Source organism: Caretta caretta, chromosome 15 (genome assembly GCF_965140235.1).
Source record: "Caretta caretta isolate rCarCar2 chromosome 15, rCarCar1.hap1, whole genome shotgun sequence".
Taxonomy (NCBI): Eukaryota; Metazoa; Chordata; order Testudines; family Cheloniidae; genus Caretta; species Caretta caretta.
The window spans coordinates 12,792,175-12,809,294 of NC_134220.1; the positions used below are offsets into that span (position 1 = coordinate 12,792,175).

At 51.6% G+C, this 17,120-nt stretch overlaps 1 protein-coding gene across 2 annotated transcripts in view; it reads right to left on the reverse strand.

Moving 5' to 3' along the window:
- Window positions 1–4,163: 4,163 nt before the first annotated feature.
- The window catches only part of LRRC75B (leucine rich repeat containing 75B), a 33,565-nt gene continuing 20,608 nt past the window's right edge, over window positions 4,164–17,120 (reverse strand). For both annotated transcript variants that reach the window (XM_048821885.2, XM_048821884.2), the window contains one exon: window positions 4,164–5,815. In XM_048821885.2, the coding sequence (XP_048677842.1) occupies window positions 5,263–5,815 (553 nt within the window). In that variant the 3' untranslated portion in view covers window positions 4,164–5,262. The remainder of the gene's footprint in view (window positions 5,816–17,120) is intronic.

The window sequence follows — 17,120 nt, forward strand, 5'->3', positions numbered from 1 at the left end:
GGGTCATCGGTCTTCAAGGAGCAGATCCCAGCCGAACTCCACTAAGTACTGAGATGTGCTCTCCTCCACTCCTGTTATCCCCTCCCCTCGTTAGGCCTGGTATGTGCTGTGATGTCCTCTGTGAATTCTTAACAGCCCCTGGGCTGGATCTCCAGCCAGTGCAATGCACAAAAAAGGGGGCAACTGATCAGGGCTGGCGCCAGCTTTTTTCCACCCCAAGCGGCAAAGGGAACAAAAAGGAAAAAAAAACCCGATTTGAGCCGCCGCTGAATTGCTGCCAAAGAGGAACAGAGGGAATGAAGGACTTGCCGCCGAATTCCCGGACGTGTCGCCCCAATAACTCACGGAGTGCCGCCCCTTTCTGTTGGCCGCCCCAGGCACCTGCTTCCTTCGCTGGTGCCTGGAGCCAGCCCTGCAACTGGTGTAGAACAAAGGGAATCACTGCCCTTCCCAAAGTGGAAGGAATGGTGAAGTGTAGAACTCGAATTGCTTCAGAAACAGCAGCAAACTGGCGCTGGCCTGTGTGAAAACAGGTGGGGTTTCAGAGAGAACAATCGTGCAGGGCAAGGAAGTGGGGGCCACGCTAACCCTATATTTCTGCCAGGGAGCAGATCTGTTGGACCAGAAAGGGAGATGAAGCTGTTGTCTCTTTCCTGCCTCCCACATCTTTGTGTGACTCCATGGACTTTAGTGGAGTCACACCAGGCATGAATTTGGCCCATGCTGTTTCAATCTATCTAGGGTCTCATACGCCTCCCATCACTGCAGTATCCACACCCCTGTTTAGTTCACAGCAGGACACTGAAACAAGGCATGGGCAGAGCATTAGGAAGGGATTGGAAGGAACAATGCTGTCTAAACAGAGAAGTGACTGAGTGGATTACTGGCTGCAATAGGCCTCTCCCCTCTCTGTGGGCCACAAGGCACTTTTTCTCCACCAGTCCCAACACACATACAAAAGCTGAGTGTCATGTGAACATACAATGCCATAGTGAGGATTTGCACAAGCATAAATGAGATCAGAATCTGATCCAGTTTAATAGATTCATGGAAATGTAGGGCTAGAAGGGTCTCAGAGATCATCTAGTCCAGACTGTGTGCTGAGGACCAAGCATACCTGGACCATCCCTGACAGGTGTTTCTCTAACCTCTTCTTTAAAACCTCCAAATGCTGGGGATTCCATGAGCTCCCTAGGTAACCTGGTCAAGCGCTTTGCTATCCTTATGATTAGAAAGTTTCTCCTAATAGCTAACCTACGTCTCTCGTTGCAAGTTTCCCTTTCTGAGTTTCCTGAAGGAGAACAAAGTAGTTCACTAAAATATCCCTCAGTGAATCACGCTTCAGTCAAGATGTTTGATGCATTCCTGATTTTCCAACGAGCTGGCCTGGCTAACAAAGCACAGAGTGTATTTTTAATAGCTACCTAGCTCCATGCAGCATCAGCCTGGCCTATCAGTTCTCTGCCAAGGAGTAAATATTTGGTTTCATCACAGTGATAAAACAAATTCCATTTGTTTGTTAAGAATCATCCCTTACTGCCTAGATGGAGCTCAGATTACCTGGCTCCCAAGCAAGTGCAATCAATGGCTGTGCTGGCCCCAGCATGTTGTAATGACAAGAGGATACAGTCAAGACTGTGAGAGTCAGACTAGACTTTCCTTCTTATATCTGATAAATGTGTGTGATTGACTGGAACAGGAAGGGAGATGGCATCCAAAACCAATGAGTGTATTTCTCCCTTGTTTATTAAGCAAAGAAACAAATGGAAGTAGAATTGGTGCCTTTAGAAGCAACCCTAAAATAAGAAACCAGCATTCCTTCCCCTGGGGAGAAAAACAGATACCTGCCAACTACTTGCTATGAAGAATGAATATAAATAAATAACCGTTTCAATGTAGGAAAAATACCTTGACAGGTTGCACTCAGAAGTACATTGTATAAAAATAAATCGTACAAGCTGGTGCTTCCAGCTGCTCGCTGCGTTACCTCTTGGAAATAGTTACTTGTCATTTCTACAGAGCCACAGGTGTGTGTATGGCGCTTCATAGCATACGCCTATGCCAAGGATCTGACAACCTAGACAATGTGAGAACCCATACAGCTTTATAAACTGAAACCCCCTGGGGCTAAGGGGAAAGTGCAAAAGAAGGAAGGCAACCTCGGGACGGGCTTCACCAGTTCCACTCAGCAGAGGTGGACCAATTGCTCTGGATCCAAGAAGAGCTGGCTTTCACCTGGGTCTGAACCCAAACACAATTTGGTAGGTTGCTAAAATCTTATTTGCAATATTGTTACTTCTTCGGTATCCCGCTCTGTAAGCTCCTCTCTCCCCTCTGGCGTGGAGCACCTCTTTCCCTGGCTTTGCGCTGCTCCCCATTCCCAGGGTTCATGGAGGTGTTTCTGAGGGGCATGCTCTCCCCTCTCCTCAGGACCTGGTCGGTACTTACACTGAAGTGAGCAGGCTCAGCCCTGCTCTCTGCCGCAGCGTTTGTAAAGCCAGAGGGACTCTGCTGGTGTCAGTGGGTGAGGCTACGCGGGTGTAACAGAGCTCAGGAATTTGCCCAGTGTACTCCCTCTCACGGGGGATGCCTCTGAGTTGCACAGCCCAGGCATAACCAGGGTGGGCTCTGTCTGCTTACCTTCCAGAAGACACCAGCCTCTGCTGTGAGTGAGTCCCCCTCCCCCGGTCACACCTGCTGCGATCTGACAGCTGGGCCAGCACTCCCATCAGGGTCACCTCAATTAGTTCCCCCCAGTAATGGCTGATTGAATAATTAGCTAATCAGGAGAGGCGGGGGGAGGGGGGGAGAGGTAAGGAACTAATTAGCCCTCAGCTGACCAGCCTGCCTGGAAGGAGGTGTTACAGAGGAAGAGGACAGGGCTAGGTGAGCTGGAATGAAGAGTGAGCAAGAGCTGTGCCTTCCTAAACGCCTTTCCTCGGAGGGCCCTAGCAAAGAGGCTGAAGGAAGCAGAGATTAGAAGTTAAATAAATTGGTTAGTCTCTAAGGTGCCACTAGTACTCCTTTTCTTGTTAGAGCTGTGATGTTGCACTGGATGGGTTTGGAATAAAATGTAGCCTGCCTACAAGAAGGAAGTGGGTCTGAGCAGTTTGTGGGGCCCTGTTGCAGTGGGCCCCAGAGCCCCTCTTACGCTCCACCCTGGGAAAGGCTAGTGTAGGCCACATTCTCCACAGGTGTCTGGGGGGCAGCTTCCACTGAAGCCTACTCATTGCAAAAAGGATTTCACCCTTTATCTTTATTGGGCCATTAGCTTCCCTCCCTATTTTGTTATCACCTGTATGCTGGCTGGCCGACCAGATCGTCAGAGGCAGACACCAGATTTCTGTGACTGAGCAACCAAGTGCACACCTGTGAGTGAACATCACTCTGATACAGCTCAGACAAAGACCATCCTGAGGGGGAGTATCTACAACTGTTGGACCTACCAGCTGCTGCCATGGATTTCCTGGTTCATAGTATAAAACCCAGCTAGAATCAGGAGGAAATTTCCCCTCTGGCTCAGCATTGCACAGTTAGGTGCATTAGAGGATTTTACGCACCTTCTGGGCGAGAGGAATTGGAATAAATGGATAATTGATGTATTCCAGAATGCTGATTCTACGCAGGCAGCCAAACGAGCTGGTATCAACAGCCCTGATAGACTCCCATTAGCCTGCTTTAAGGACATACGTACAAAATCTAAGGGATCATTAGATTCTGGGTGATGAGCCTTAAGTTCCTACACTTGGATGCCTGTGACTATTTTTGAGGTTTATGGGAAAATTGGTTGACACACAAATGATGCTGAGTTAAAGTAACTGGCCATACACAAGCTGAAAGGCCATTCAAGGTCTATGAAAGATGAGCTTGTAGATTAGTTTCATGACGTTAACAGCGCTGGTGTTGTCTAGCAGTTCAGACAAGAGACTAGCATCTTGCACAACGGGGCCCTAGTCCTGATCAGGGCATCTGGGTTCTCCTGTAGTATGAACCAGAGTGCTGCAGTGTGCTAAGAGAATTGCGATGGTGCTGTTCATGTAAGCAGTGCCCACCAGGGCCTCTCCTGGCCTGCCTGGGCATTGCGCCAGGACCACTGGCCTATATTTTGCAGCCAGTGCACTACTAGCTAGAGGCACAAATAATCCAGACGCTCACACGCTGTGTTAGTGCTTCACTCTCGTGCCCAGGAGAACCGTTTATTGTGTTCACATACAGCATGGCAATGTGGAAAACAATCTTGCATCGCTGGTTTGGTTTCCTGGATGGTGCTGGTAATGGTGACTCAACCGTTCCCCTCATATCCAGAATATTAGGAAACCCTGGCTAGAGATGGTCAGACGTACGGCACGTCTGACAAGGAGCAACCCAAAGTTCTGCTACAGTTTGAGTTGTGCCCAGCTGCTTGGCCACATCTCGCCCTCCTAGCCCCCACCATAATGGACTTTTTGGTGAGCTTGTTTCCTTCCTGCTGTCTTTTGGGTTTGATTTGTTTGTTTTGTACAAAAGCACAGTTTGTAAAACCGATCATGTTAATCCACAAGGAATGGCTATTCCCTCCCCTCCCCGCCAATCAACACCCCCGCCACACTCCCACCAATGCACACACATACCCTGCCCCTAAATATCCTGACACTGCAATTCCATGTCACGTGTCCTCCCCCGGCCTGCACACTCTGTTGGGCCTCTGATTGCAATTCCCTTTGTTCGGACATTAATACAAATCACACAATGAAAATAAAAATTGAGCCAGGCTCAAGGGGAAGACACGCTCTGCTGGGCTCTGACTCCAGTCTCTGATGCATTCAACAAAGTCTGACAGAACCTCGACCCTTGGGGGAGCTCCCATCTCACAACTCCAGATCTCAGGACCCAACAATGACAGGACAAGGAGGAAAAGGAAGAAAGGAAATAACCTACGTGGAGACATTGCTCTTTGTTTAGGTTTTTTCTCCCCCACCGCTCCCCTCAATAGCCTCTGGGGAATATGCCGAATCCTACAGCTCATTTCCCATCTTCCAATGAGATCCTGCTCCGAGGCCAGGTTCGCTGTGAGTATCAGCTTCCTGTTTGGAATGGGGGTGATAGATTTGGCAGTGGGGGAGGGGGAGGCAAGTTTTCACTGAGAACACAGCAAGTCTGGGATGTCAGTGAAGGCAAGAGAAGCGCCAAAGGAAGCCGGTGAAGCTGGCCTTCTGCATTGTGTTTGTACTCTGAGCTCTCCTTGCCGTGGCGTCAGTCCAACAGCTAAGGCCTGCCGCTGAATCACCTTTCGCAGCACTGCTGGGGGAAGTCACATGGGGTGTCCTTGTCTTCAGCCACGCCCCCCTCCTCCTCCTCCACGCCCCCCTCCTCCTCCTGGCAGCTGACCTCATGTCCGCTGGACAGCTCGGCCTCGCAGTCGAGGGACTCATAGATGGTAGGCAGCGTGGTCTGCTGGCTGACGCGCTTGCGCAGGCCCACCAGCAAAGGCTGGGGCATGGAGGAGACGTCCACATTGTTGCCAAGGTCTATCCAGGCCAAGCACGGGAACTTGTTCAGGTCCTTTATGGTGTCCGTCAGCTCCTTCATGGTGGCTCGGGTCAGCCGGTTGCCGTTGAGGGAGAGGTGAGTGAGTTTGGGCAGTGCCCAGAAGAAGGGCAGGAGCAGGCGTACCATGTCGTCGGTCATCTCGGTAAAGCTCAGGTCCACCGCAGTGAGGTTGTCCCCGTTATTCTGTAGGTAATAGGCCATGCGATGGACATCCCGCATGGTCAGGGGAATCCCCGATAAATCCATGGAGTCCTGGCTCAGCTTCTTCTGCAGGCTGGTCTTCAGGCTAAGGAGAGGGAGCATGTTAGAAATATGGACACAGGGAGGGGAGGGAGCTTGGAAACTGAACCCAAGTAACATTTCCTTGGACAGGACTTCCCTTACTAGATGTCTTGCTCTCATGCATTTCCTCTTGGCCAGCCTTAGCCACAGGCTTGCTGGTCCACTGCACAGAGCTCCGTGGGAATGATGAGGTGCGTTTTAGTGGAGGAGGAGGGGCAGGAATATGTCCAAGAATCAAGTTCTAAAATGACTTTAATTAACTTCAAATCCTTGCATCTCGGATTCTGCTTTACAAAAACACATTCGCCCTAACTGTGGTGAAAACCCTTAACAAATGGACAGGTCTGCACTGCTCTGCATCTGTGGGTTTGCTGGGTCCCTAATCAAGTGCAGCGGGCTCCCAAGCCTCAGGGCTGTCCTTGGAGTCACCTGCTGTGGAGCAATTTCCCCACCCTAGGGCCCCGATGGCTCTAACTTGGCGCACAGGAGTCGCCCCACTGAAGTCAATGGGACTATTCGCGTGCTTCATAGGCACCTTGCTGAATTGGGGCCAAAGAATAAACAAGCCCTTTCTAGCCCCGCTGCTCTGCAAGCCTGTGCTCAAGGAAGTGGCCAGGGCCTGTGCACACCTCGTTGCAAAGCTTTCAGAGGAAGCAACGGGGATGCAGAGAAATGCAACTTGCAGGAGGCAGGACGGTCACAGTGTTCTTGGAGCTAGCAGGAATCCTTAGGCTGTCGCACCACCTACAGAGTCCTGCTCCACATTCCAGAGCCAATGCTGTTATCCCATGTGCTTCCGTCTATAACAATCCCCCATGAGCAGCTGTATAGAAATGTGTACAAATGGCTACGCAACACCTAAAGGGCACATGGGACTCTGGGATACTCGCTGAGGCGTCACAGAAATATGAGCTGGAAAAGGCCTGCCAGGACGCCCCATCCGTCTCCCTGCCCATGAAGAATTAGTCCCTGCTCAACACCTACTCGTCTTTGTCTGGTCTAGGTTTAAGTGACTGTGCACTTCCCTGGGAAACTCTCCCCCACTGAGAAGGCCGAGCGTGGAAAGCTCTGATCTGAATTGTCCAACAGCGGCTGTGCTGACTCAGTAAGAAGTAATAACAATAATTATCATCTTACATTCATGTGGCACCGCTCAGCCTGAAAGATCCCCAAGTGCCTGACACACACACGTGCGTGGCCTTGGTTACCTGCTGTGCGACTCCACTGGTTGTGTAGTAGGTTTGCGAAGGGTATGTAGGAGGGTTGACTGTGTGTATACTCCCATCCATCACACAGCCACCCCAGAGGCCTAATACTCTGTGGCCTGATGGTGACTTGTGGAGTCATTGGCACATGTGCAAAGGGAGTGTCAAACCTACCACATCACAACTCTCTGCTTGCTTACCCCAGTGGGGGTACGGACGACCCGCTTCGTACAGGATCAGCGACTGAGGTACAAGGCCGTGAAAAATCAGGAGCACAAATTGAACGGCCCCTTTATGGAAATGCAGCTGCCATTGAACTTGTGGTGGGAATTTAGACGGGCAGTGCATAATCCTCCGTATCGGGGTTTGGCCAGGTCCCTGGGTTAATCCCCCTACTCTTTTGAAAACTGCCAGGTGAGATTTAATACCCCCCCCCAAGTGGGTGCAACTACTGAAAGAATCACATTTGTTTAGTCCGTCACTGAAAATGCCATACAATATTGGCAGAGGAAGGCAGAGGATCTTCCCAGGCAGAGGATCTGATCTGGCCTGGGGCTGCTGTGTAAAACCTCAAACACAGACAAGGATGAGGCATTTATTGACGCTCTTTAAATCCTTCAGCCGTGCTGGGCATTTGGTTGGGCAGCAGATTTAAATGTACGCTGATTTGCCTGAACTAGGCTAGGGCCAGGCACATTGTTCCTAGAGCACGGGTCCTAGGTTCAATGGGTTGGATGGGGCGAGGCACCAAGTACACTGGGCTGGACAGAAGTGATAACATGATTGATGGGGTTTGAGTCTCTGGTGTAAATTAGGAGTGGCTCCAGAGGTGTAAAATGGGGGTCAGTGAGGGCAGAAGAAGAGGGTATAATTTAAGACTAGATATTATGTGAGGAGCTCGCACGGGCCAGGCTTCCCCTTCCCCTCTTGTACAGAGTCGTGCAGCAGCCATTCATTACAACCCCGGTGCCTCCCTCGGTGCAAACTGCAGCAATCAATCACGGATCCCACTCCGCCTGGAGCAGGTGCCTTCTGTCTTGCCTCAGCAACAAGCCAAGACCCAGAGGAGGCCTTAGCAAGCAGACAAATTGTCTTCCCAGAATTGATTCTCCAGCCAGGGCTGTTGCTGGCTGAATTCACTTAGCCATCCTCCCTCGGTCCCAGCCCAGTCTCTTCCCCGTCTGAGTGCATTCTCTCGCCCCCAGTGCCTGCCTGTGTCTTTCACAGTGGCGCTGAGCTTCCTTGCTTCAGCCCTCTGGGCTCCCTCTGGATTTCAGAGGCTTCAAAGGTGCGTCCACTCCCTCCTCCCACCCCTTTTTCTGTGTTGGAGTCTCCTTGTTTGCTTTCAATGAGCCTGTTTAGGGTAATGCTGTGGAAGCTGCAGCAAGAAGCTGACACAGCTCTCCTCATACCCAGCTGTTTTAACAGGTGCTTGGCTACACGCCAGGCACGGAGCTCTCTCTCTCCCAGGGCCAGACCTGGAACTCCTCAACCTTGAGGAGCACAGAGTGATCTGCTCACAGGTGTCTCTTCCCTACCTGCTTGAAGGAGGCCTGCCCTGTTCTGACAGACAATGGAAAAAAGCTGATTTACACCAGTCGGTTCTGGGCTTGGTGCCCGTTTTGCTCATGCACCCTCCCTGGCTGTCATTTTTGGGGAGTAAAATCCTGGCAGAGGGCACTATGCCTGCCTGCTATGGCAGAGGGCACTTCAGAGCCCAGCCATAGCACTGCATTCACCGCGGGCTTCGCATTGTAATGCCCAGACCGAGCCCGGAATGCTTTTATCCTTGTGCAGCAGAAGAGAAAAATACCAGCTTATTCTCAGAGAAATGGGTCCTCTATTATCTCCTAACTTCTTAGTAAAAATGGCCTGAAAAAGGCAACCCCTGAAAGCTTTTTGTGAGACAGAATAGGTGCATAATCACCACGCTTTCCATTCCCCCAGCACAGTGCTTTGGCAGTGGTAGGCCAGGTCCTCCGCTGGCATCGATTGACCGAGCTCTAGTGAAGTCAATATGCCATTTGCACCAGCGGAGGATCTGCCCCATTAATAGAGAGATGGAGCACACACTTGTGATCTCTGCAGCAGGCTGGGTGTGAAGGAATTCGCCCTCCCCCCCTTCCCCAGCTGTGGAGCGGCTCCCTGGGGGGCAACGACTGCTGGAACTGTGCACCAGTGCACCTACTGGCCACCCCGCTCCCCCAGCAATCCCTCCCCTGTGCCTAGGCCTGGCATGGCCTCCCAAAATCTTGCAGAGAAAAGTCACACTCTCCTGAGCAAGGAACACAGGCAAGAATGATCAGCCCCCTGGGCAGGAGAAATCAAAATGCCTTCTGCCTTCAGTGGCAGAGTGGGCCTAGGCACGTGATGGTGACATGCCTGCCAGTCTGACAAGCACCATCCAAGCCACTGGGCCATTAAATGTCTCTTCTCCATTGTGAGTGGCCTGGCTCTCCCCATGACCCCATTCAGAACACTGGCAAAGCCCATCCCACAATCCTGGACCCTTCTCCCTGGGGTCTCTCTCCTTGACTCCTTCTTCCCGCTCCCTGGGAAGGCCCAAACCTGTTCCCACTGAAATCAGGGGCGGTTCTGCCATGGCTTCAAGTGGAGCAGGCCCTTCATATTGTTCCATTAATGGGGGCTGCTGGTCAAAAGCCACCTCCCACCCTACAACCTCAGTATTGGGCACTGGTGCGACCGCTGTTGGAATACTGTGTCCAGGTGTGGTGCCCACGCTTCAAGGATGCTGATAAACTGGAGAGGGTTCAGAGAAGGGGGGGATATGATAGAGGTATATAAAATCATGAGTGGTGCGGAGAACATGAATAATTACTTTCCCATAATATACTTGTTCCCATAATATAAGAACTAGGGGCCACCAAATGAAATTAATGGGTAGCAGGTTTAAAACAACTAAAAAGTTCTTCTTCACTCAGCGCACAGTCAACCTGTGGAACTCCTTGCCTGAGGAGGTTGTGAAGGCTAGGACTATAACAGGGTTTAAAAGAGAACTAGATAAATTCATGGAGGTTAAGTCCATTAATGGCTATTAGCCAGGATGGGTAAGGACTGGTGTCCCTAGCCTCTGTTTGTCAGAGGGTGGAGATGGATGGCAGGAGAGAGATCACTAGATCATTACTTGTTAGGTTCACTCCCTCTGTGGCACCTGGCATTGGCCACTGTTGGCAGACAGGCTACTGGGCTGGATGGACCTTTGGTCTGACCCAGTATGGCCGTTCTTATGTTCTTAAGAGCCAGGAGAATGATTATCGCTACAAGGCAGGTTTTCTAATCTTTTAGAGTCAAGGAGTTCAATCAATTTGGTTTAACAAACAGAAGGTTGAGGGGTTACTTGACTACAGTCTATAAGTACCTACAAGGGGAACAAATATTTAATAATGGGCTCTTCAGTCTAGCAGAGAAAAGTCTAACACCCTCCAGTGGTTGGAAGTTGAAGCTAGACAAATTCAGCTTGGAAATAGGGTATAAATTTTTAATGGTGAGCATAATTCACCAGTGGAGCAATTTTCCAATGGTCATGGTGGACTCTCCATCACTGACCATTTTAAAATCAAGATTGGATGTTTTTCTAAGAGATCTGCTCTAGGAATGATTGTGGGACAGTTCTCTGGCCTGTGTTCTACAGGGTGTCAGACTAGATGATCGTGATGGTCCCTTCTGGCTTTAGACTCTATGAATCTAAAACTATCCCACCCACAAGATGACTGGTGCTGAGCTCGCTCTTCAGCTTGCGTTTCCCAGATGTCTCCCTGGGCCCTGCGTCCCCCGCAGCACCGGGCTGTTTGAAACTCATGTCGCCCCTAGGCACCTGCCTTGATTCCTTACGAACCCAGGAAACTACAGGACCAAGTGTAAACATCCTCCCTACAATGTATGTCACCTTCCCCTCGGACAGGAAAACAGGGCACGCTGGCCAATAGGGGACGAAGCAGCACGCTGGGCGTGCTGGTTCCTGGGCATTGACACACTCTGGGGGAGGCAGCCAGTCGCGGTGGAAAGAGTGCTACAAGAGACAGGCTTCAGCCCATCTGCATTCCCCCTGCCTCCCCCTGCTTTTCTCCTGGATAACAAACAGCCTCTCTGCATGCTGCCTCAGTCAGCGCTCTGGCTTCCTGGAAACTGGTGCTGAACGAATGCAGGAAGCTTCGCAGCTGTAGATGAAAGAATCAGCCAACAAGTAATTAAGTCTTGTCTACCAGGAATTTGCAGATCCCTGCCTCTGGGACCCGGCCCACTTCCCCTCAACCTCTCGACGCTTTGGGTCTATGAGGATGGCTTGGCTCGTGTCCATCAGCGCCGATTCCCACCGCTGGCCCTGCTCAACTCTCCGCTCTCTCGTCAGCTGCACGCATCGTGCAATGCCGCAGCGGCTCAGCTGCACTTTGTCACAATGCGAGGATTACAGAGACTCCCTTTCCCACAGCTGCGAGGGACGCTTGGCTTTTCTCAGGCAGCACTAACGCCCAGGCTCAAAAGGGCTTGTTTCCTTGGCTGGCGGGTGGAGGGCTGCCCTGGTAGCTTGCCAGAAGCCTGAGGCTCACCCTGGTTCCGTATAAACTGGAGCACGCTGCAACCTGAGAGGTGGCCAGCAGAAAAGGCAGACCCCAGCATGCAATGTTTCAACCCACCTGACCTGTGTTGGGGACACCAGCGTTTCTGCTAAGGGAGGGGTCTGCATAGGATTTCATGGGGCTCCCTAACTGACGCCCGCACGGGCTGCATTGCTGAGTGACATGGGCCACGCCCATCCCTCCTCAGCTTTCCCAGCTGGACGGAGACTGTTGTCTGAAGCCAGGTCTAACCACACACCCCGCCTCCAAATCCATAAGCTGCCTGGGCTTCTCAATCCCTTTGTCCTGCTGAGCCAGTCCCGACTCCCAGCGCAGCCCCTGCCAGCTGTGATTTCAGCTGCCAGCTGTGATTTCAGCTGCCAGCGGCACCCGCTGCACGCCAGCCCTGCCTGTCTCCCTGGCTAATTACCAGCCTGCTCCCTTTTTGCCTTTTATGTGTTTGTCCCCTGCATCCACAGCGTCAACATTTCACAATATTTCCCTGTGCTGCTGCTTCCCGTCAGCACACAGCCCGCCCTTGGTAACGGGAGCCACCGCCCTAGCTAATTAGCTGAGAATCGCTTGGTTTTGGCCGCTCCTCTCCACGCCGAGCCCAACCAAAGACTCATTTGAACTAGTCCTCTGATTCCAGGCATGGTTCAGGGAAGGGACTGGGCCCTCTTCAGTCTCCTCGTTAGCATAATCTGCCTCCCTGGGTTCCCAGGCGCTGCCCCAGGGGCAGTTCGGTAGCTGCACAGGCCAGGCACCAAAAGGATATGAAAATGAGCAGCGCATACCCAAATGCAGCCCCGCGGGCTGGCGTAAGCTCCTCTCCTGTGCTTGGGCACTGGTTTCCCCAGCTCGCTATCGGCGTGCGAGAAGAGGCAGCATTTAGCCCTCACCATCCACCTGGGCCCCATTTCCAGCCCAACGCCCAACCTGATTCAACAAGCCATTACCTTCCAGCTGCTCTACCTGGCCTTGGGGAGAGCCGTGCCATCCTGGCCGCAGGATGGGGGTGAGGAGCACAAAGGTGGACTTCTGCCCTACCTTTCCTCCCCGCATCACTCCTGTGGTACTGCCTGGGGCTTGGCAGTAGCCAATGATCCAGCCCTGAATCTTTCCCCCTTGGCCCTCCCTGGCTTTTCTCTGCTCTCGCTGACTGAGAGAGGTGTGATCTGTGAGCCAGGACCATTCCTCCTCCTGGCTCTGCCACCGACTCTCTCTGTGACCTAGGGCAATTCACTTCCCCACATTGTCCAAGTCTCCCCAGGGAGATAATGACACCTACCGCACAAGGACGCTGCATGGATTCTTGGTCACATAAGAGCTTTGAAGATGCAATTCCCTGACTGATTCCCATTCCCTCTTCCGCTCCCCCCCACCCTTAGCAACTGATCCTCCGGCTACTCCCCCTCTCTCTTTGCATTCTTGGCAATTTTTGAGACTTGTCTTTGTCTATTGATCCCTGCCAGGGTATTTTGTCAGGAGCACGATGAACATGGCCTGCCACTAGCCACAGCCCCTCTCAAGCCGCCCAGGAAATGCTTTCCTCCCTGGTGCATTTTGTGTAAGACTCTAGTGATCCTGGGTGTCAGTGTTCACAGGTGGGATTCCCCAAGCCTTGTGTCCTAGTCACAGGGGGCAGCTGGAATTTGGGACTCTTCTGTGCTTTAAGGAGGAGGGACAACACCTGCCCTCCAGCAGCAAATGCTACCTCTTCCCATCAGCCCCTCTCCACCTTGCTTTGGGCTGGCTGACATCCGGGCCCATGGGACACAAAGTATGTGGAGGAATAAGCCCAGGGCTGGGCGTCAGGAAGGCCTGTATTCCCGTCCTCACTCTGCCACCGAATGGCTGGGTGGCTTTGGAAAACTGACTTCAATTCTCTGCCTCGGTTTCCCCATCTATAAAAGAGGGATACTGATCATTCTTTTCCCTGCTGCAGAGGGATGTAGTGAGGATGCTTTAGTTAATATTCACATAGCACTGTGTAAGTGTTACAAATTATTCTGATCTGCCAGAACTGTCATCCAGGGCACGGAGTGATGCTCTTGGAAAAAAACAAAGATCTGAAGCCCCTATGAGCTGTTTTCTTGCCTCCCCTCTCCAGAATCTCTCTCTCTCTCTCTCTCTCTCTTTCTAAAGGTTTCAGAGTAGCAGCCGTGTTCGTCTGTATTCTCAAAAAGAAAAGGAAGACTTGTGGCACCTTAGAGACTAACAAATTTATTTGCGCATAAGCTTTCGTGAGCTACAGCTCACTTCATCCGATGAAGTGAGCTGTAGCTCACGAAAGCTTATGCTCAAATAAATGGGTCAGTCTCTAAGGTGCCACAAGTCCTCCTTTTCTCTTTCTAAAGCGCCTCTAATACTGCAGCATCTGGGCACTGCGGAATGATTACAGAGAAACAGTGAGTTGTATCCAGAAGGGGCAGTCAATTCTCCTTCCGACGCTGGTTAGCAGAAGTGGTTCAGCATGAAGATTCCTCTAGCGGGTGCTCAAGGTACAGTAACCAAGAGGAAGGAGCCAGGCTGCATTTTCAAATACTGATGCACTGCGCAGTTGTGCACACGCAAAGGCAAATAACCACATCTGCAAATATGCACCTGCGCTCGCAGAACCAGAAGGTGTGTCCGCAATTACCCATTCTGCAACTGCACATTCTTACTGGCATGCACCACTCCCTGCCTTGTCACTTGCTTATTTTATGGATTAACTTAGTCCTCCGCATTCATGAAAGCAAGATACAGCCAGAACCATCCAGAGCTGGGAATCAAGCAGGTGGATGCCACACAAGCTTCCCTTGCAGAGCTCTGCCAAGGCAGCTCAATCTTAACTTTCAGCTTCTCTCTTACACTCCTGGGCTCCCATTCCGCTCCGCCCATGCCCAGCAGACTGCGGTTCCTGCAAAGGACGGCCAGTGCAGTTCGCTCCTGAGCAGTAGTGCCTTGGCTATTGGAACTGCACGGGGGGAAGCACTGGGATATCCATGCAGGGGGCTGTTGCAGTCCCTCACCCCTCCTGACCCAGACTGCACGGTGCTTCTAAATGAACGAAGCCTTGAAAGCTCTGAAAACAGTAATTGATAATGCGAGAAAATTCCACATCTGTCAAACTGCTCTCTCAGTGGCGCTCTTATCACCCAACGTCCCCCAGTACAGATTTCACGGTCCGTGACGCGTTTTTCATGGCTGTGAATTGGGTAGGATCCTACTCATGGCGACAGCTCATTTTTGAACAGCTGAGTGTGCTTTATGTCACAACCTGGGGCTCCTAGGGGAGTCAAGGGGAGCTTTGCCTTTGACTTCACTGGGAGCAGGATTTGGTCCTTAAGGAAGATCAAGTCCAGACTGAGAAACTTAAAGCTCTGACTCTCCTTGAATGACGGAGGCACTTTACTAACATAGTGTGTTAGCATAAGTATTTCACTGGGTTTTACAATGGCATGCTTTATAGCCTGGGTAACGTCTCACTGTTCCCACGAGGTCGAAGTCTGATCCATACAAAGGAGGATTAAACACTCCCAGCCTTGCTGTACTGAAATGTGTCTAAACAGGAATGGATTAGGAAAAATATTTCCCCGTTACCTTTGGATTTCCTGGGTAGTTCAGTGTGTGATTTACTGGGCAGTGTGGAGATCCATTGATACAGTGTTTGAGGACAGGACTGTACCTGGTTCCATTCTGACCCACTGGTTTTCTCCTGGAGATGAAAGGCTGGTGCGTGGACCCCCTGGAATGTGGCAACCTCCATTTCATTTCCCCTCCCCCCCACATAACTACATTTCCATAACAGCCCAAACATAATGAATACCTGGCAGATGCTCCCAGTTCTCTCCCTGGCAGGGCTTGTTAATTATCTTCCAGACCCACCTGACATGCTGCCAGAAAACGGAAATCACATTTCAAAAGAGAACAGGGGCGTTCTACATCTGCTCCATGATAACCAGCAGCCAAGGAGGGCAGGGGATGGGGAAGGCAAGAGGAGGGCTCATCCCTGAACGTGGCTGTCCTGCCCTGATCTTTCCCAGCTGCCCTGGGATCTGCCTTTGAACTTGATTCAATAGAAGCTGACACTTCCCCCATTTTGTTCAATGCAGCCAGATGGTAGGAAGGGCCGATGGCTGCAGAGAGGCAGATTCTGCACTGCTTTGCATGCTGGGCAGAGCGGGTGAAAACGCTGCCAGCCACGGGAGGGAGGGAGCGGAGCATTAGGTAGGGTTTTACACGCACTCTGCACAGCTGGAGATGATCAGGCAGTGGGGAACCAGACCCAAGGTCTGAAAGGGAAGTGGGTATTTCTAAGTCTCCTGCTCCTGGCAGTGTCTGTTTTGCTGCAGTAACCTCAAACCCCAGCTCCAGGGGAGCCTGCTGGCACAGTCTGCAAACCGGTTTTTATCCAGCTTCAATGCCAGTTTAAACACCTGAAGTAAAAGATCCCTGTTTGAGAGTCGGTCAGTTGTTTCATGCCTCTTGGAACAGGGTGGGTTGGCCCAGGGCCTGGAGAGCCTGGAGCTAAGTCAGCCCTGGTTACAGGATGAGCCCCACCTGAGAGGAATCAGGTGCGTGTGGTATACAAGGAGCAGGAAGTTGCAGTGAAGGGGGAAAGCTCAGAAAGCTGTGGCAGAGTCTGTAGGGCGTGAGGAAAGCTCTTTAGACAGGTAGGCATGGAGGCCTGTGAGAAGGAAGAAAAACCTTGGGTGGTGTGGACTTGTGAATGGACTTTGGCTTGGGGTTTGATTTACATTTTATTTGAGATTAATAAGCCTGGTCCCCAAAGAGGGGTATCTCTCAACCAAGAAAAAACTGGAAGTTTATTTGAGGGGGTAAAAAAAGCAGGTGTTTATTTGAACAAACCAAGAGGGGAAACTGAGGCAGGCTGCCTCTCATGTGGCCCTAAGACATGACGGGATGCATAGGAGGCAACCAGCCTAGTTAAAACTTGTGTAACCAGCAGGATCCTCCAGGGCCCCTCCCATCAAGGAGAGAAACCGAAGGTGTGGGACAAGTCGGATGGAAGAAGTCCTTTGTTGGCAGACCCCAGCAGGAACAGAAGGCACAGTGAGCCATGCAGCAGAAGGTACAGGGGGTGGGGTTTGGGTCCCAGATGCCTGGGAGGGCAGGGACCTGGACTAAGGGTCCACCCAAATGTTGTAGAGGTGGAAAGACAGAGCACATTAAGAAGGCCTGCCCCTTGAATATTGAGGTCTGTGGGGAGGGAGAAGCCCTGCAGACCGAGAGAGATTCAAAAAGAGGAACAGTCTGTGTGTTTGCAGAAGTGTGTTGGCCCTGGCTGCTGGAGGTGCTGGCCACAGCAATCCCCACTGTGAATGAGCAGAGGAAGGAAACAAAGCCCCAGCTGGCCGTTGGGGGAAGTGACCAAATGTGGGGGTGGGCACAGAATGGCAGAGTTGTATTGGTGTTCGGGAGAGGGGGCCAAAGTGGACATTCCAGCCAGGGCAGCACCACTTCCAATGAAACTGTGGGTCCAATAAAAAGGATTTTTAAGGGGTCTGTAAACTCTGAG